The sequence below is a fragment of the Vulpes vulpes genome, chromosome 11 (genome assembly GCF_048418805.1).
Source record: "Vulpes vulpes isolate BD-2025 chromosome 11, VulVul3, whole genome shotgun sequence".
Taxonomy (NCBI): Eukaryota; Metazoa; Chordata; class Mammalia; order Carnivora; family Canidae; genus Vulpes; species Vulpes vulpes.
Genome location: NC_132790.1, coordinates 81,915,310 through 81,935,096, shown reverse-complemented (window position 1 = coordinate 81,935,096; position 19,787 = coordinate 81,915,310). Strand labels below are relative to the sequence as shown.

The 19,787-nt window shown below is 54.4% G+C and overlaps 1 protein-coding gene across 1 annotated transcript in view; it reads left to right on the top strand.

The window, feature by feature from the left end:
- Window positions 1-19,489, top strand: part of KY (kyphoscoliosis peptidase) — a 48,801-nt gene extending 29,312 nt beyond the window's left edge. Inside the window, exons 8-11 of the mRNA XM_072726910.1 lie at window positions 809-926; window positions 9,445-9,633; window positions 10,880-11,070; window positions 15,129-19,489. Coding sequence (XP_072583011.1) covers window positions 809-926; window positions 9,445-9,633; window positions 10,880-11,070; window positions 15,129-16,024 — 1,394 coding nt within the window. The 3' untranslated portion in view covers window positions 16,025-19,489. The remainder of the gene's footprint in view (window positions 1-808; window positions 927-9,444; window positions 9,634-10,879; window positions 11,071-15,128) is intronic.
- Window positions 19,490-19,787: the final 298 nt, after the last annotated feature.

The following is a 19,787-nucleotide window of genomic DNA, read 5'->3' as shown; positions in this document are numbered from 1 at the left end:
AACCAGGTTCTCCTGGTTCTCCTGATCTGCTGCCACTGGGCTTTACCTTTGCCCTCTAAAGCAGCAGTGAGGGATGCAGCTTAGAGGGTGAACTCACCTGACACAGGGAGGGTATCTGAACATAGGGCCTGAGAGGCCATTTCCTCCCCCTCCACCACCAGCAGCTCCACTCAGCCTCGGCCTTACGGGGGCAGAAACAGAACATTAGGTAGGACTCCATATACTGCCTGCCACCCTCCCACATGTTCCCTTCGTGCCCAGTGGCCACAGTGATTCCTGCCTCAGGGCCTCACCCCAGGCCTTAGTGACCCCAGGCCTCTGTTAGTGACCAGAGACCAGACAGGCTGTTTAGCGGCAGCTCAGAGCGCCCCCTGTGGGTCAGTGTGAGGTCTGGAAGGTGGCAGCCTCAGCAGGGATGGGTGAGCAGCCTCAGGGGAGCTGCTGGCAGAGCTGTGTGGTGGGGACAAGACCAGAGCCCCTACCCCTAGTGCTGTCTCGGCCCCCTTCCCTCCCAGCCTCTCCCCAGAGGCCCACCGAGCCAGGCCTGCTCTGCCAATGCTCTGCTCTTCCTCTAGCCACCTGTGCAAGAGGGTGACATTTCCCAGTGCTGGCCCTGGCTGGGCCCGGGTTCCCCTTGGCCTACAGTGGTTTCTCTGGGACCTGAGGGAGGCCAGCCCAAGTGGTGCTGAAAGCGCAGCCAAGGGCGGGGCAGGGGGCAGTGCTGCCGGCCACAGACCCCCCCTCTGCTCTGCATAAGCTTTGGTCGCCTCCCCGGACCTAGCTGTTCACAGACACCTCTGCCCTCCAGAATACGACATCGAGGCGGCCCAGGAGAAGGACCGCCAGGCCTTCAAGCCCACCGACATCCTGCGGACCCAGAAGACCAACTGTGATGGCTACGCTGGACTGTTTGAGAGGATGTGCAGGTACGAGAGGGATCCCACAGTCCCGGGCTGACCACCCTGACACATCCCTTCCTCCCTTCCAAAGCGCTGTGGGCCTTCGCCCACATGCCAGGCCTGAAACTTGAGTTTGCAAACTCTGCTCTGGAATCCAAGTGAGTCCTGAAAAGGTCAATTTCTCCCTTTTTAACACCAGCATAATTGACTTTGTACCATCTGCCGGGCTTCGCGATACATTAACATAATGGCAGATGAATGCACAGAGATAATTTGGTTATAAAAGGCCCTTTTTCCACCTTCGCCGATCTCTGCGCAGCTGAAGGTTAGAAGAATGGCAGGTCTGAGAACAGGAGGACAGTGGCTGCTGATGCCAAGGGGACTGTGAAAACCTGTCCTCGGGGCTGGCACGGGAGCCCTCTCTCGGGGGAAACAGATGATCTCCTACCTGAAAAGATTTGTCAGTTGGAGAAGCTGAATAACTAGGAAGCAGCTTTTCTCTTGGAGGCGTCGGGCTCCGTTTTCATTGCTCTGGGAATGAGCACCTGGCCAGGTTGCCCGGGTGGGTGACGACAGGAGAGTGGCTGGTAAGGAAACCACTTGCATACAGAGACACCGTTGTTGGTTCAAGGTGACCTCAGGACACACTTCAGGCAGGGGGAGCCCCACCGACCCCACAGCTTGCTATGCTCACTCTCCGAGGTCTGCTCGGTTCCCCAGGATCAATCAGTCAGCCCTGGAGCCCATTGAAAAGTCTCTTTCCCAGGGAGATGGATAGGCTCTGCCCACCATCTCTGCAGGCCTCTGGGAGTGGGTCTTCTTGGGCACCCAGATGTCAGCCCACCAGGACCCAAGTGACGATTCATCAAACCAAGTGTAGCAACAGACACGAGTCCACAGGGGGGCAGCTGTCGCATGTCGGAGTTGTACAGGCAGCCCAAGACGTCCTGCTCCTGTCTCACTCCCAGTTGTCAGGCCTCCCACCCCTCAATGCCACCACCAAGCATAGACATGTGTCTGTTCCCATCTTGCTCCAGCCTCCTGCTTGCTCCCCGCTCTTCACTTATCCCACCTACACACCCTACCGCTAAGACCACAATCCCTGAGGCCACCAGGGCAGGTCAGCCTGCAGCCTGCAGAGGATGCCAGCCGCTCAGCAGCCCATCCACCCCCCCAGAGCTAGTCCTTCCCACCCTTCACATTCCTGCCCCTGCTTCTGACCCAGGCACTCCAATATGCCTGGGGGCCTCTCCAGGATGCAGGATCCTCACTGGCCCTCTGTCCAGGCTCCCTAGGCCCTGGACTCCTGAACAAGACCACAGGCTCCACTGTCCTACAAAGTCCTCCAGCACCCTTCCAGCCCTACCCCCTGTGCCACTGGCCGCACTTATGTGTATATTCAAACTCACTCTGCTCCCCTATCTCTAATGCTCCGTCCAGCACCACCCCAGGATGGTCACCCCACCTTCCTCTCCCTTGATATCATCAGCACACCTTGTTCACAAGCTCCTGTCTTGCCTTATGCTTTTATTTAATAACTTTCCCAAATCAAGGAAAAAAATACTTTTTAATTATAAGTGACTTATAAAATGTATAGGAGCGGAAAGAAAATTGTTACTCTGACCACTTTGAGATAACTCTTAACATTTTGTCACATTCCTTTCCATACCTTGTCCTATCACATACATGTTACCTGTGCTCACTTTTCCTTATATGTTTTGTGGGTCTAATATGTCTTTTATGTGTCTTCAGGCGCTCGCTGTTTCTGCTTCCCCTATGAACGCCCATCTCAGACCCTACACACCATAGGTCCGCGATGACAGGAAATGATAAGATATTCCTACCAGATTTGTATGACATGGGCCTTCCTCTCTTTAAACAATGGACTAACCCTCAGTCTATTTTCAGCTCTGTTTGTGCCTGGCATCTTTCAGAGTGTAATTTGCATCTTAGTTGGCCAACTTGAAAGCACTCAGGATTTTCAATCCTAGGATACATCCTTCTTCATCCAGTATAAGCTTTCCAGCATGATATAGAAGGGTGCCAGACTCAAAGCCAGAAAGACTTTTAGAGTCCTCCGTCCCCCCATCCTTAATTTCCAGTCCTTGATTTACTACTTGTTAGTTTTGTGCCTTCTGAGGAACAAACTGAGGAACTTCTCAGTTTTCTCATCTGTACATGGGGACTGTACTGCCCGCTGGCAATGCTAGGGCTAAGTGAGAACATGCAGTTTGGAGTTTGCTCACCTGATTTGGGGTGATTGTGTTTTATTTTAACCTTGCCTGTCTTTCTTGAGTCTGGGAATGCTGTTGCTCTGTGGAACTTTCCTACAGACACACATCGACTCAGAAAATTGACACTTGCCTTGAGTGAATCTGTCAGCTTTTTGGCTTAATCCAGATGCTTAACAATGGCCCTATCCTGGCCTGCAGCTGATCATTAAAACACATCCCAACATTTTACATCATTTAAAGCTAGGTTCTAACCTGGCAGTTAGCATGTGAAAAACTCTATACTACCGCTCAGACGGTTAACAGTAGCTCACGGTCCCTTGGATCCCTTTAACTTTGGCTTTAAAAATCAATAACCTCGTCTATGCATCACTTTCCTAATTCCCCACCTTCCAAATAATTGCCGAAGGTTTGGTAAATTCATTAGCGGAGTCCTTAATAACAGAAGACGTGTAATCCGCACTTGCTGATTTATCCCGGCTCCGTCGCCAGGGCAGCCTCTTAGCAAGAGTAGTACCTACGCGGCCTTCATTACTTCTGTCCGTCCATTCTGCCTCCTTGCAATGGCCTCATTAAAGACTGATTGAATAAAGTAATTTGGTAGGGAACTCTGATATTTTTGCAGCATCCTTCATTTCCACATTGTCTTTCCCGAGTAACCTATGTGAGTTTTTTTGTTAGTGCTGTTGCTTATAACTGCTGGTCTGGTTTCTTTCTGACTTCCCATCACCCATCATTAATGTCCCTTCTTTTGTCTCAATCCCCCTTGGCCTTAATGAATTCTGCTGAACTTCCTTGGAGAGGCCAAGCTTAATTTCCCAGATTCCTGCCCCCAACTTAGCCCCCAGTAGAACGCTTCCCTCTGTTAGCATAGCTCCAGCCACCATCAGCTACTAGAGTTTCCAGAGACTTTTGGTAAAGTCAGGAGCTTATTACCAGTTTGAGACTTTGCTGCCGGAGAGACTGGTTGTCACCAATCAGATATCAGCCTGTTCTCCATCCGTCCTCCTGCTGTCACAGAGAGCAAGAGCAGCGGCATGCTTCTGCTCATCGTGATGTCCCAGACGATCCCAATACATCGGTTGGTTCCAAAGGCCCCAAAGGCCGGGGACTGACCATCTCACCCTCCTGGGAGAGGCAGATACCCTGGATAACCTGAAGTTATGCCCAGATCTCTGACTTTGTCATATAAAGCCTCTAAAAGGGACATCTGAATTCCCCTGCCCTTGTAGATACATCAAAGGATAGTGCTTACAGAGCTGAATGATGTCACTAAATCAAACCATTCTTTGATTTTACTCCACCCACATATTTATAAATTAAAATGAATCTTGGCATACAAAAGTGCTAGTATAATACAAAGCCTCCTGAACTGTGTGCATCTGGACAACCGAGTCCCGGTGCTGCTCTGGCCCACTGGCTGGCTATATGTCCCCAGGCAAATCAGCCTCCCTCTCTGAGTCTTGACTTGTCAGAGAGGAGGACCCTGAAGTCACACCCCAAAAGGGCCTCAGAGTAAGAATAATTACTGTAGTTATAGTTACTGACCTCTCCATAAGGGGTGGTCCAGGAATACCGTATGATTTATAAGAAATACTTTTATTTCTTCACCATCAGATTTATAAGAAATCAACTATGTAAATAAACTGTGAAACATGATACATGGCTATACTTGTCCTGCTGCAGTATAGAAATCACAAAATTTGGGGGACGCCTGGGTGACTCTGTCTGTTGAGCAGCAGACTCTTGGTTTCAGCTCAGGGCATGATCTCAGGGCCGTGAAATCGAGCCCTGCATTGGGCTCCACATTCAGCACAGAGCCTGCTTAAGATTCTCTCTGTCTCTCCTTGTCCCTCTGCCCCTCCCCCTCGCTCATGTACTATAAGTAAATAAATAAATAAATCTTTAAGAAAAGAAAAAGAAAAAAAATCACAATATTTTCATCAAGGTACACACAAAAAAAGAGCATGCTTCATTGCCTCTCCCATTGGTACATCCCTCCCTCCCTCTCTTATTTTCCACATGGCTCACGTATTCTGGGAGGAGATTAGAGTTGGGGGAGTACACTATGGTCAAAGCCTGATGCCTGCAGAGCTCATTGCCCACCCCGGACAGTGCAGCCACCCTGCTGAGGCCTGGCCGTGGTGTGGCTAACACAGTATTACACGGTTCCCACAGCAGGACCCGGACCATGTCTGTATAAAATAATAGTCACAGACTGGATCCACCAACTCCTCAATTGATACCACTGGTGTTGGCAATTTAAAAGCTATCAAAAGTAAAAGCCAAGACTCTACGATCTGAGATTATTAGATAGATGTCCTGGGATGATATTTTAGGCTCTACCATGACTAGTCAGATCTCATTAGGAAGTGGAAACATTTCTTATTTTCTGTCCCTTCTTCAATACTCTCCTAGATCTTTCCAGCAAATTCCTCTTCCTTTGGGTCTCCTTAAAAGTCTGTATCACTAGCATTTTAGTGATGGTTCACATATCTGCCCCTTTGCACCTATCAGCACATCTAGGGAAGCCAGTGAATTTTCCTTTCAGAATATTTTATTTTATTTTTAAGATTTTATTTATTTATTCATGAGACATAGAGAGGCAGAGACATAGGCAGAGGGAGAAGCAGGCTCCCTGCAGGGAGCCCGATGTGGGACTCGATCCCGGGACGTGGGGTCACTCCCTGAGCCAAAGGCAGACGCTCAACTGCTGAGCCACCAGACGTCCCCAGAATATTTTATTAGGCTATAATATTTATTATATTAAATGAGATGATATATGATATTATTCCCTGGTGCCTGGTACAGTGCTTTGCACAAAAGGTGGTGATCTTTCGATGGCATGAAATGGCTATGGGTCATCCTGACTAGCAACCAGCAGCTGGAATTACTAGTTCCACAATTTTGTGAGAGAATTATGGATTATTAACAATAATGCTTTACATTATGACTTCCTTGTCCAATCCATCTGGCACATTGCTGCCAGGTAGTAAAATACCCTCATGTCATAGTCAAGCATGGCATAAGCTCACAGCTAAGTTTCCTTTTTCATCTTTATTCTGCCCCAGGCATTCCCCATGGCCTCCCCAGCTTCCCTTCAGCTTGTCATAGGAGAATCACCCCCTAGAGACCATTTAATCCAACATTTCTTTTGGTCCATCGTGGGCCTGGCAAGGTCACCCTAGAGGTGACCATGTTGCTGAGACTGAGCCCTGATCCCCTTTCTCAGCCCAGGGACCACCCCTCCAGCCACCCACTTCTGCTTCCTTCTGCCCTTCCCGGGCTTGGGGTCAGGATCTCACTGCTGCTCCCTCACCTGGCTCCCAGAGCCTCCCTCCTCTCCATCCCTCGGTAGGAGGGTACCCCCGGGCCCACTGGCCAGGCCTATAGCTTCTCCCGGGAGGACACTCAGCCCGAGTTCCAGCCGGCCACACTGCCCACTGCTATGCCTGCTCCGTCTCACCGCAGTGCTGACGGGCCGCGTGGATGTGCAAGGCCCTCCTTCCGTCCCAGACCACAGCGGGCCATGAGCGGAGGCGGGCCTAGTGGGCAGCGTGTGCTGAAGTCCACAGCTCCCCGCAGCCAGCACACCTACCCCAGAACCGTTTCCAGGTCTCCACTTGTCCCTCCACACGCGCCTGGAAATGGATGCGCACAGACGTTGCTGGCCAAGAAAGGAAGATAACTCACTGAAGAATGTAATCTCAAGTAGTATTTATGGCTTTTTTCCAATTCTAAAAGTAATACCTAATCACTACTGAAAATTTAGGAGATATAGAGAAGTTTAAAGAAGAAAATTACACTCATCCATAATCGCATTACTAGGAGAGCAGGTGCAGCCCGCCTGTCTCACTCTGCCCCCCTCCTCCGTCCGCCTCTCGCCCTGCACGCGCGCGCGCGCACACACACACACACACGCACGCACCCACACGCCCGTGCACACACACACTCGGGCCTTGTGCTGATGGCCGGGTTGTATGAGCTTTTGTCAGTTAACATCGTGTCAGGAGCATGTCTTACCCCATACTTCCTCTCACTCACTCTGGGTGGGTGGAGCCCCACCTGCCAGGGAAGCCCCCCAGTCTGTTCCTCTATCCTACCCTTCTGGCCTCACTCTCATCCCAACCCCTCTGCTGCCTGGAAATGCATCCAGTTCCGACCCCCAGAAGCATCCTCTCACCACCCTTTGCAGCTAAGGAGACCGAGGACTCTCCAGGCATGCACGCTGCACTTTCTTTCCCCACCCGTCCAGGCCTGCCCCCCCCTCACTTTGGGGCTCCTTCTTGGCTTCGTGCCTCTGGGCTGCCCTTCTGCTCCAGGAGTGGGTTTCGGCCTGTACCAGCAGAAACAACTGACATCCCAGTCCAGTCCCTCTTGCTCTCTGCCCTGCATTCCCCAGGTGCTCCTAAAATCCAGGGGGCCTAGCTGCTCTGTTCTTGCGGCATGTCCTAGACAGCCTGGGAAGCCTGGACCTCCTCCTGTGAAGCTGTGGGCAGAAGGGCACCTTCTGCACCCTGCCTGCACCCTGCCTGCACCCTGCAGAGGAGGGAAGTTCAGGCAGACGTGGGAGGGGGACACTTGTCGTGTGCTGGTGGAGCGACCCCCGTGGCAGGGTGGGGTGTGGAAACTTGCAGACCCCCCATTTTGCTTCACGGATTCTCTCAGCAAATGATAAGCAATATTTAATCCAGCATTCTAGTGGTTAATTGAATATATGTTTTTGGGGCACCTGGGTGGCTCAGTCAGTTGAGCGTTTGACTGAATTTCAGCTCAGGTCATGATCTCAGGGTTGTGAGATTGAATCCCACGCTGGGCCTGGAGCCTCCTTGAGATTCTCTCTCTCTCTCTCTCTCTCCTTCTGCCCTTCCCTCCACTTGCTTGCAGGTGCATGTTCTCTCACTCTCTCTCTAAAAAAAAAATTTTTTTTAATTTAAAAAAATTTAAAAAAAGATTTAGAAACCTATGTTTTTATAGGGAAAATTTCCCCTGTTCCTATTATGGCTGCAGAGCCATCTTCCCCATTACCCTGAGAGGCTCCATGGCCCTGTTGCTTAGAGCACTGGAGTCTGCAGACCTGGTCCACGGAAGGACCCTGGCCCCCAGAGGCCTCCAGTCCTGGCTAACACCCAGTGTACAGAATCGGTTCATCTGAGGGGAGTGCAGACTCAGCAGGGCAGCTTGCGTGATCCTCAAAGGGGCCCTATTTAAGGAGCCACCAGAATAGCCTGGAAATCATGGACTGTGTTTTTATTATGCCAATCTGCCAGAAGTGGAAGGAGAGAGTCTTAAAAAAGGAACACCTTTTTCTAATTCACACAAAGACCCCCAGGGGAGCACGCACAGGGCATCCCCTGGGGCAGATAGTGGTCCACCCTGGTCACTGCCAGGTGGTGGGCAGGGCTGCTGAAGAGGAGAGCCAGCTGGTCATGAAAGACTCTCGGGGCTCTTGCATTGGCCTTGGGGTGATGCCTCAGGGTTTCGGCTACAAATGCCCACATGGGAGCTTGCCCAAGATTTCTGTGGTCCCCATAGGTGACCTTCACCAATCCCTCACTGTCCAGGCCACAGAAAGTGGTGCCAGCATGGTTGTAAGCAGTGGGGGAGCACACTGTCAGAGGGCCAAAAAAGTTAGGCTGGCTGGCCCACGTGTCACCCCTCAAGGGACATCCATGGGGGACTCCAAAACTGCGGTCAGACCTGAGCCATCTCAGCGATGGGCCAGTCTTCCCCAGTCAGGGCTGCAGACACTGGCCAGCCTGCCCCAGCTGTCCCCACACGGATGTCCTAAAACAGGACATAATGGAGAGACTAGGGCTGAGCTTTCTCCTGAACCCTCCTATCCAGCCCCCTCCCTCATCACCCCACTTGTGTCACCCAGACCTAGCTCCTCAATTTAGAGTTGCCCTGATACTTCGAGAACATCATTCTCTCCCTGGTTTCCATGTTCTCGGGGTGATCCTCGCCACGGCACCCAGTGTCCTCCCAGAGAGCTGCGGGGAGTGCACTCAGGCGGGTTCTCTCTGGGGAAGAATGTTCCAGAAGTGATTTGCCCCGTCCCCTAGGAGGAGCTGGCAATGGGGACTGAAGCCAGTGGGTGCCAGCAGGACCAGCCAGCCCCGCGTCCCCCTGTACCTCCCTCCCTGCCCCAGCCCTGGGGATGAAAGTCCTCAGGCTGTCTGTGTGGGACCATGTGAAAGGCAGGGAGGGACTGACACGCAGCAGACAGGCCTGCGCGGGGGGCCATGGACAGAGTCCCAGGCAGTGGGCAGCCCCGGCGGGAGCCCGCTCTCAGACCCCTGTCCCGCCGCCAGGATCGCCGGGGTGCAGTGCATGACTGTGCCTGGCTACTCCAAGGGCTTTGGCTATCAGACGGGCCAGAGCTTCTCGGGGGAGTTTGACCACGCCTGGAACGCCGTGTACCTGGAGGGGAGGTGGCACCTGGTGGACAGCACCTGGGGCAGTGGCCTGGTGGACTCTTCTACCTCCAAATTCACCTTCCTGTAAGTATGAATCTGGGTTCTGTTGGTGGAAATGGGGGAGACACAGGTGAAGGAAGCAGCAGGTGGGGCAGACCAGGTGGGAGGGCAGGGAGAGCCAGGTGCGTGCTGCCGGCCACCCCAGCCTTCCTCCGGCTCTGAAATGAGCTGGCCCCAGGCCGAGAGGAAGGGCCCAGACCTTTTTGTCATCTCACCCTCCACTGACTAAATCCCTCCTCTGGCTCCCCATTGCTCCCTCTACCCAAGTGCTGCAAGCCCAGCATTTATTTGCCCACGGGCCATACAAGAGAGGCAGGCAGGGCTGAGAAGCTACTGAACTATCAAGATTCCCTCCGGGCCTTTGACCCGTTGACCGTATTGTAACGCAGGGATGCCAGAGTTCTCTTCCTGGTGTCTGTGTCCCCCAGACACCAGGGCTCCTCCGCACTGAAGGCAGCCACATCACATCTCGGAGGAAGGGGTTATAGTTTGTGGGAAGGGGGCTGTGGGTGCCCAGAGTCCCTGTGAGCCGCAGTGGGGCAGGGTGGTGGGGTGCAGGGCACTGGAGCACGTCTGTTCTCCAAGGCTCTGGCCAACTGTGGTCTTAACCTTAAAGCCATGACCTTCCTCATGGATCATAACATCTCTCAGCAGCTCAGATTCCTTTTTATCCAGAAGAATGAGAGCATTGTCTCTGATTTTTGCAGTTTAAATCTCGACAGTCCTGCACACAGGCCAAATACAAGCTAAGAGTGAAGCTTCCCCATCTCAGATGAGTCTCCGTGTTCTTCTCCTGATCCCCATCACTAACCTCTAGGGAGCTGTGTCTCATTGGCCCTGGGGACCACAGGAGGGCTGCTCACCCAAGATTCCCTGCCTGCCGTCCCTCCACCCTGATGGCTGGGACCTCGTCCATGGGTTATGCCTTTGTTCCCTCAAATCTCTTTTTGGCTTTGAGTGTAGGGGGAGCCCATTCCCCACCTGGACACAGCTCCACGTGGGTTATGGCCTTCTCTTAAAAGGGGCCTCAGATCCTGCCATGGCTTCTATTTCTGGAAGCAGCCACTGAGGAGCCATCTGCAGTGCCCATGTTAAGGCTGGAAATAGTGCCTCTTCCCCTTGGGCTGTTGGCAGGACCACTTCTGTGGATGTGTTAGGCCAAAGAAGGCCCCAGGGATCCCCCTGTGAGCCCCCACCTGCTTCTCCACAGAGCTGAGGCCTACTCACCCTATATGGCTACTGACCATCTTCCTCCCCACCCCACTTCTAGATACAATGAATTCTACTTCCTCACCCATCCTGCACTGTTCATCGAGGACCATTTCCCAGACAACAAGAATTGGCAACTGCTAAAACCACCTCAATCCCTGAAGCAGTTTGAGAACAACATGTATCACAAGAGTGAATTCTACAACAAGGGGATGCTGAGTGCCCACCCAGAGACTTCTGTGATCAAAACAGGTAAGCCCTGAGCAGGTGGCCAGCATTCTCGAGCATCAGAGACAGAGCAGCTTTCCCTGTATCTCAAGGTATCTGGGCCCCCAGGGGACCACCCTGCCAGGGTGCCGCCAGGGTCCCTGAGCTTGGTGTAAGCAGAACGTATGTGCAGATGCTACTACGGCAGCCAAGGCCATGAGGCCATTGGGGCAGGATCCAGCCATAGGTCACATTTGCAGGCACAGGTACCCGCTCGCAGAAGCATAAACCAAAAACGGGGTGCATAGGAAGTCCTTGGGTTTCCCTAGCCCCTGAGGGCCACACTTACAGCCCAACCTGTCAGGGAGCCAGGACTGGAGGGTCCCCAGCTGGATGAGTCTCTCCCAGTTCCCAGAGCCAGTAAAGGACTGCCTCTGGCCGGGCTGTACCCACCCCCAGTTCAGGTTCCCGACAGGAGTTCCCAAACTCCTGGCAAAGAGCTCCTGCTGGCCCAGCCAAGCAGGGATCTCCATGTCAGTGGTCTAACCAGCTAGTGGGAGAGCAGCGTGGGTCTCCCAGGACACAGGATGGGGGGTGGGGAGACGCTTTATTCAGGAGCTGGAAGAGTGCAGGCACCACCACACACAGGGACAGACATGCTCTGGACGGGCACAGCAAGCCCTCCAACGTCTGAGCTCAAGCTCCGCTAGACGAGGGCTGGCCCCAGAGGTGCAGCCTGCCTTCCTCCGTGCCCTTCCCTCACAGGCTCAGATGCTCACTCTGCCTGCTTCCCTCCTGGAGGCAGAGGCCAACCTTTTCCAGCCAACCTCCCTGGGAGTAAGAAGTGCAGGACACCTAGCTGAGCTGTCCCCACGGCTGGCCCGGACTAACCTTTACTCCCCACGTCCCCACAGGGGCCACAGGCACCGAGCTAAGTGTGTTGTGCACTCTGAGGTTTAGGGGGAGCCAGCTGTGTGGGAGAGGGTACAGAACTGTGGTCACGAGCCTCACAGAGCTGACCGCAGAGGACTTTGTCTTACGTACGTCCAAGGCCCTGGAGGCTGGTCCAAGGCTGGGCACATAACCTGGACAGGCTCCAGGGCTCAGCACAACCTAGTCAGTGTACCTACCCCCCACCCACCCGCAAACACACATACACACACACACACCACTTCAGCAAAGGCCTGACTGTTGGTACCATCTCTGCTACTGGGGCTGGGGTGGGGGTGGGGGTGGGGGTGGAGGGATGTGTATTCCCAGGAGAGAAGGCCTGAGCGCACAGGCCACCTGTGTGTGGGCCTGCAGGTGAGCCCCATCCCACACTGTAGAGTGATAGGGGCATGGGGAGCACAGGTGTCCCCAGGTTACTTCCAGCTGATTTGTCCCTTCCACCTCACAATGGCTTCCTTAACCAGTTTGCGGAGCTCTCTCGAATACTTTTTTAAAACTACAAATACCTGGAGGCTCCTGCTGCTAAAATAACAGCATGAGGTTGCTGTCTTTGAGAATGTGTTTCCTCTGTTTATATCGGATGGGGAGCCTGTTCTGTCTGGTACGGGCTGTGGAACCACAGGGAAGGATGGACCAGGCCACACCAACATCAAATTAATGCCACGGAGTAGAAGAACTTGCCTTTGCAAGAGGCACAGAAATGTCAACGCTGGGTTTCTTAATATACAGTAATCTCAAATTTGATTCCATATTCATGATGCTTATATAAAGAATATTTCTTTGTTGGAGCTACTTTCGTTAAGAGTAGGGATGCGGAGAAAGCAGAAGAGGGAAACAGGTGGGTGAAAGGCAGGGAATGAAGAGGACAGGGGATGTGGGGAGTGGAGTACCACCCACAGGGGTGAGGGGAGGTGCAGGGAGAGAGGATGCAGGGGAGGATGCAGGCTCCCACAGAGTCCCCAGAGTCTCCAGTCCTTCTTTCAAGTCTTCGGGCCATTCAGCTCACCTTGGTAGAGAATCTGCTGGCCCAGCTGCCCTCGTCAGGCCCGGGGAGTGCAGGAAAGGAGGGAGGAGGGCAGCTCCCCACAGTGCTCACCCCTGCAGGGAAGACAGACATCACAGAGAACGAATTCACTACAACATTGCTGCTTCCTGAAGGAGATGTGGAGCTAGAGGAGGGGCTCCCAGGGGAGCTCGACCTCACTCCTCTGCAGTCAGACATTATGCTAAGGTCTTAGCAGGTTTAGGGGAAAGCAGTGGAGGGAAGAACCTGAGTGAGGGCTCTGGGATGTGAAGGAGCCCTGGAGGATGTGGGAGGATGCTTGTGTGGGTCCTGACTCAGCCTAGGCAGGAGGCGACAGACTCTCACTGGTCTCCAGGCTGATGGTGACCCACATGAGTGAACTCAGGAGTTGGCAGGTAGATATTTTCCCAGGGGCCCTCGGGAGGCCCTGTGGAAATGCTGGGTGGCACTCCACCTCAAAGGTGAATTCCGTGGGATCTCACAGCCAACTCAGATGCAAGATGGAACAGGATGGGGCCATGAGCAGTTGAAGGCTGAGATGGCTTCTGCCCACTGAGTTGGCTTAGAAGAGGAAGCAAGGGGAGAGGGGAGATTCAGACAAGAGAGACTCATAACGAGCCTGTTGCTCCTGGTCACTTTCCTTTGGAGGTAGATGCCCCATAGCGGCTGGAGGCAGTGGAGAAAGAAAGTAGACAACAAGAGAAACCAAAACACGAGGGGCCCCACAATCAATATACCAGAAAGGGAAGGAAGGGCAGCAGAGGGCTTGGAGTGGTGGTCAGCAGGCTGGGCTGGAGAGCATGGTGGCTGCAAGGGGAGAAGAGAGTGTCCAGGAGGGCCTGCTAGCAGCCCCAATGCTCCAAGGAAGTCACTGAAGTCTTTGGACAGAGGCCAGATGAGAGTTATGGGGTGGAAGAGGACCGCAGTGGGGAGGGGTTCCCTGCCAAGGTTTCCGGATGAGGAAGCCCATGAAGAAGCAGAGGGGAGATGGCCAGTGAGCTCCCATCTCTTCCTGCTGCCTGTGTGGGATTCTCACTGGCTGGCTGGAAGTTAGCACTGAATGCAGTAGCAGAGCAGCTTGGAGTCGGGGCCCTTGTGGCAGATTAGAGGGGACATCTTGGAGGTACTTGTCCCAGAGCCCAGGCATTGCCTCCGCAGAAGAGTATTGGACCTCAGACTGGGGAAAGGTGACTAGTGAGCATGGCTCTGGCAGTAGTCTCTCTCCTTCCCTCATGCTCATGTGAACACGAATGGGGCTGGGGAGGTTGCTGGGACAAGAAGCAGGTGTGGGGCTTCCGAGAGGAAGGGGCTTGAGGCTCTGCAAGGAGCCACTGCCCCCCCCCCTGCCCTGCCCGTGGTCCCTCAAGACAGGGAGGACCAGATAGGGAAATGCTCATGGGCTGCAAGACCAGAGGACTGACCACCTGTCCCTGAAAAACAGTGAGCAGGACAGAGGAAGATCACAAAACTGGTGGGCATGGGGAGAGGCAGAAGGAGAGTGGATGCCAAAGGCCCTCCAGAGCCGGGCCAAGCCACAGCTAAGTGAGAGTCCTGGGGTTGGGGCGGGGGTGGAGCGAGGAGGCAGTCCTGGCCCTGGAGCACAGCCTCTAGCGCACGACGGCATTCAAGCCAGGTTGTAAGGTCCTGTGTTCACCTGACAGCTGCTGGCAATGAGCAGATGCGGAGAGAGCGGTGGGAGGCAAGACTTAAGACCGGAAGGAGACACAGGGTGTCCAACCGGTCACGGGCCCTCCTTGCCCCTGGGCCTTCTACCCCGTTCCAGAATCAGGCTAAGCCTCCATGCAGCCTTCATCTAATGAGAATCACTAGGGTGAGGCCAGCATCTACGGCTGGGGCGGATTTTCTCTTGAGACCCTCAGCTTTCAACTCCCTCTCAGAGAAGCACCTGCTGCGGGGAGGGGATCCCTTTAGTGTATGCCGCAGGTGGCCCGCATCGAGGTCGGGGATACCACCGTGATTGCTTAAAATCCATCGTGCTGAAAGTATTCACATCATGGAAATGGGCAGATGCTAGAGTCAGGGCTCCCCCAGAGAGCCAGTTGTCAAACATTTAGCAGCACGTCAGCACATATTGGATCCACCCCCGACCCTGGTTCTGTCTCCGCAGTGAACGGGAAGGCCACCATCACCATTGAGAGCTGTGCCCCGACGCTCTTCATGTTTATGCTCAATGGCAAGCAGGAGCATGGGCTGCTGAGCCTCAGGAAGAACGGGATGAAGCTGGACATCTACCCTCCCACAGTGGGCACCCACAAGCTGCAGATCTTTGCCAAAGGCAACTCTGACATCTACAGCTCGGTGCTGGAGTACACACTCAAGTGCAACTACGTGGACATCGGTGTCCGGCTGCCCGCTGAGCTGCACCAGCCCGTGGGCCCCAGCTGGTTCTCGGAGCAGATGGGCATCGTGAAGCCCTCCCACCCCGACCCCATCATCCACACCAGTGACGGCCGCTGCTCCGTCAGCTTCGGTGTAGACGAGGGCATCAGCGTCCTGGCTTCCCTGCACGGGGACGAAGGCCCTATCACCGAGGAGACCGGGCGGCGCTACATCTTCCAGCTGCACCGAGAGAAGCGGGCGGAGCTGAAGGTCCAGCTGCCCCAGGCCGGCAAGTTTGCCCTCAAGATCTTCGTCAAGAAGAGGCTGGAGCCGGGCAACTACGTCTTTGTCTTCAATTACCTTCTGTGCTGTACCAACACCAAGGTGAACTGGCCCATGTTCCCCGAGAGCTTTGGCAACTGGGGGCAGGACAATGAGTTGCTGGAGCCCCTGTCCGGCGTGCTTCCTGCCAACCGGAATGTCCCATTCAAACTGAAGCTACATGGTATCGCCAAAGCCCTGGTGAAGGGGCAGGACACGTGGCCCCTGACCCTGAATAGAGAGGGCTACTGGGAGGGCAGCTGCAGCACGGCCGGCTGCCAAGAAATCTACGTCATGGTGCTGGAGAACGCCAACCACAACTTCTACTCCTACATCCTGAAATACAAAGTGAACGCCCAGTGAGGCCTGGTGCCCCGGTCACACCTCCCAGAGGGCCAAGGCCAGACCTGCCCAGGGAGGGCCCAACGGAAGTGCAGCAAGCCCCGGCCACCAGCGAGTCTGCATGAAACCACTTCTGGGCCTCTGCCTCAGTCTCCCTGCCCCGCCGTGGAAGCTGCGATGTTTGTGTTCTGATGGCTTCGCTCAGCTGTGGCAATGGCCGAGCGGACTGAGGCAAAGGCCCTTTAGAAGAAAAAGGTGCTATGTAAATCCAAGGTATTGTAAACTGTACACCACTGCCCAGATGCCCCTTCTCGTATTCATGCTGTTGTTGTTTTTGTAGGGTTGATGTGGGAAAGCAGGCCTATGGCCCCAGCAGAAAGCTTTGCACGTGATGGTGAGAGGATTCTCCTCTACGCCCCACAGGGACCCGGTCTGCGAGGCTGAGTCGTCCTGAATCACAGAACCCCTTTCAAGTAGCATCGGTGTTTCTCACCAATTCCTCGACCCCAGGGAAGGTTGGACACCCATTTTTCCCAGACCTGACCATCCTCTGCATTCCTGCAGCCTCTTGCTCTTCAGGAGCCCTAGAAAAGAGAAGGTGTGAAGAGGAAGCCAGCCAGCCCGCCTCTGCCTGGAGGTTCCACAATCCCTGTATACTCTGGGGATGTGGCAATAGAAAAGTCGGGAGGGGGTGCCCACTCTTGGGTGGCCTGGGTGGAGGGCCAGAGGGCGAGGGAAGCTGCAGCAGCCCCACAACCTGAGTCTGAGGGTGTGAGACCCCAGACTCCGTGCTCTCAGACGAGTCCACAGGGCAGTTCGGTCCAGTTCGGTCTAGCTGGTGGTCCTCCAGGCCCTCTCAGAGCCTGGGTGTCAGGCCCTGGCCTGCACCTCCATAGGGGGAGCTTCAGGAGGCTGCTAGGCCCTTGGGGTGGGGGCTTGTGGACAACCCTAAATGAAGACCCAAGCAGGGAGGCCGGGCAGGGAGTCGGGCAAATATCAGTGTCCAGGAGACTCGGGAACTAGCAGGGCTCTGCTGGCCCCCGAGGGTCCCCACGCGCGAAGCCCGCACAGGGGGACCGCCCCACCCCGGAGCCTCTGAGCTCGTCTATCCCACCTCCTTCCCCGCCTTTCTCTGACAGGAGAGACCCCTGGGCCCGCTCACTCAGGCCAGCCCTAGGAGCCTGGGCCCAGCGGCCTCGGCAGGCCTCAGGCCCGTGTTGCCATGGCAACGGCAGAGAGGCTGGAGGCTGGCTCCCGCGAGGGCAGCGGGAGGGAAGGGGGAGAGGCCCCGCGTGGCCACCGCAGCACCCCGCAGCACCGGGAGCCCCTGCAGGTGCTCCCTGCCCCCTGGCGCCCCGGCTCCCCGCCCATCCCGGCTCAGCCCACCCTGAGAGCGGGACACTGCCCCGCGTCCCCCTCCCCCACTGCTGTTCTAAATGTCCTCAGGCTCCGCGACAGCCAGACCAGCCGGCTGCTCACGCCTCCTCTGCCTTCATTCTCACATTTGTGTATTCAGCAAATGTTCACGGGGCACTTAATAAGCACGGGGCTCTGTGCTAGATGCCGGGGTTAGGGGGGAACCAAGGGGGTCCTGCCCCTGCCATCTCAGAGCTCAGGGTGGGCAGCAGCAGCCTCCCCCCAACAGGCCTGCCTAAGGCTGCAGGCTCCGGAGGCTTCAGTCCATCCTCTCCCCGGGGTCCCGGGCACCCGGTGCGGTCCTGGCCCAGGGCCATGTTATAGGGCTGCCCACCCCCCTGGCCGAACACGAGGGCGGTACACCCGGGGGGTCTGAGCTCTCCTCTGGCCCCTGTCCCACACCCCCTTGGCAGGCACTGTTGTCACCCGTGCCTGGAAAAAAGCACAAAGGCCCCAGAGGAGGGACCGCTGAGCACTACGGCAGGGAAACAAGGAGGGGGTTCTGATGCCCTGAAAACAGCCTTTTTTCACACCTTTGATTTTATGGGCTGAAAGAAACCTGCTGTGTTTTATCCGAATAATAAGTGCCTCCTATGACTCATGTCGCTCACCGGACCCAGAGCCACGGGTCGTCCCGATGAGAACAACGTGCGCCTTTTTTAAAATAATACAGCTAATGAATACATTCTGGAGCATGCAGAGGATGCCACCCAGCAACACAGGAGCTGCCCCAGGAAGCAAGACAAGGCCCAGCCTCGCAAAGTGTCTGCGGAGCAACCACATGCCCCTCCGTCTGGCGTTAACCAGGGCCCCCCCCCAACCACCCCACCCCATTTGTAAAGACAGCTGTGGGCGCAGCCAGAAATCACCTGTATTTCTCTCCACTAAAGCAAAAATACATGAAATGAAATCCAATCTTCATGAATTTTTACACGCATGCTGCTCAGGGTGGAACACAGGGCTGCATTTTGAAGTCTTTTATTCAAATCCCCAGCTTTGTTTCCTGGTGGCGCCAGCGCGACGGTGGAATGGCACGGGCGCTCCCTGGTGCCCAGTCCGCGAGCTGCCGAGAGTTCACGCTCACTCCGGCTCACTCCGATGTTGGTGTCACATTCACTGCGTGCTTCCTGGCGTGCACACGGAGCGCACAGGCTATGGGGCGAGCTTGGGGACTGCCTGGCAGGGTGAGAAGACACCGGGGTGTGCCACTGGGGAGTGTTTTGCCGGGAAATCCCATCTTGACATGCAAACCCTGGGGATGAGACTGGAAGGGACAGCTCTGCGAGCCCTCGTTACTGTGCCCCCCATTGTAAGAGCCGAACCGATCACACTCCGAGCTTTGGCCCGCAAGTCCTAGGATGGTGGCCCTCAGGCCCCAGGCAGCAGGGTGCAGAGGTCGGGGAGGGTGAGGGAGTTAACTGCCTTTAACTCCTTGCGTGCGGCTTGGTTGGCTTGGTTCCCAAGCGCCAGCAGCACAGCTGGAGCCCGTTTCAATCTGATTATGATCATTGTGAGCTCCCCATATGCTACATTGTCCCACCAGAGGCAAACCTCTCACCGCCTGCTGAGATTAAAAGGAAATAAATAGAGTAACTGAAGCATGAAGGATTTAGGCTAGACATAAAGAACTATTTCCTGTTTTTAAGCAGGAGGGACACGTTGCCAAGAAAGTTTGTGAAATCCTCTTCTCAAAGGACTTGGAAAGTAGAAAAGGTTTCCCAGTGGTCTGGGTATTAGACGCTCTGCTCACTGGAAGGACTAAATTCTCACCAAACCAGTTAATCCTTAAAATACAATATGCTAGATGGCCCCCAGCAAACGCAAGGTGAACAGGATTCCCGCATCCTTTGCTGTTAGCAGCGTGTTCAGAGGCGGGTGTGCATCCGCATCCCACATCACTTTATCTGGGGTCTATCATTTCATTTGGACTAAGTAGCTGGAAATCTTAAGAGGTGATTACTTTTCATAATGTGTGTGTTGAGTTGTGTGGGCCAGTGGCTGTTGAGTATGCTTTCCCCACATTGTTGCTGGTGTTGTTTTTCAATAAAATTTATATTCATTTTTATCCAACAATGTAATTATCGATCTGTTCTTATCACTGCTCTCACAAGGGGAAAAAAAATAGGAAAAAGCACTTTCATGTTCAAAGGGAGCCCTAGCAGAAAAAAAAAAAAAATCAATGTCCCAGCCATTTGAATGTGATGGGGAGATGCAAATGGAATGTCAGGCAAATAGCTATTTCACATTAAAGAAAACATAATTAGGTTAGCTCCAACCTCTCTCTCGCTCACATGCCTTTGAAGAACATGAAGGCAGTATTTCTTTCATTGAATCTTGTTTAACTTGAAATTTTTAAAGTCAATCCCAA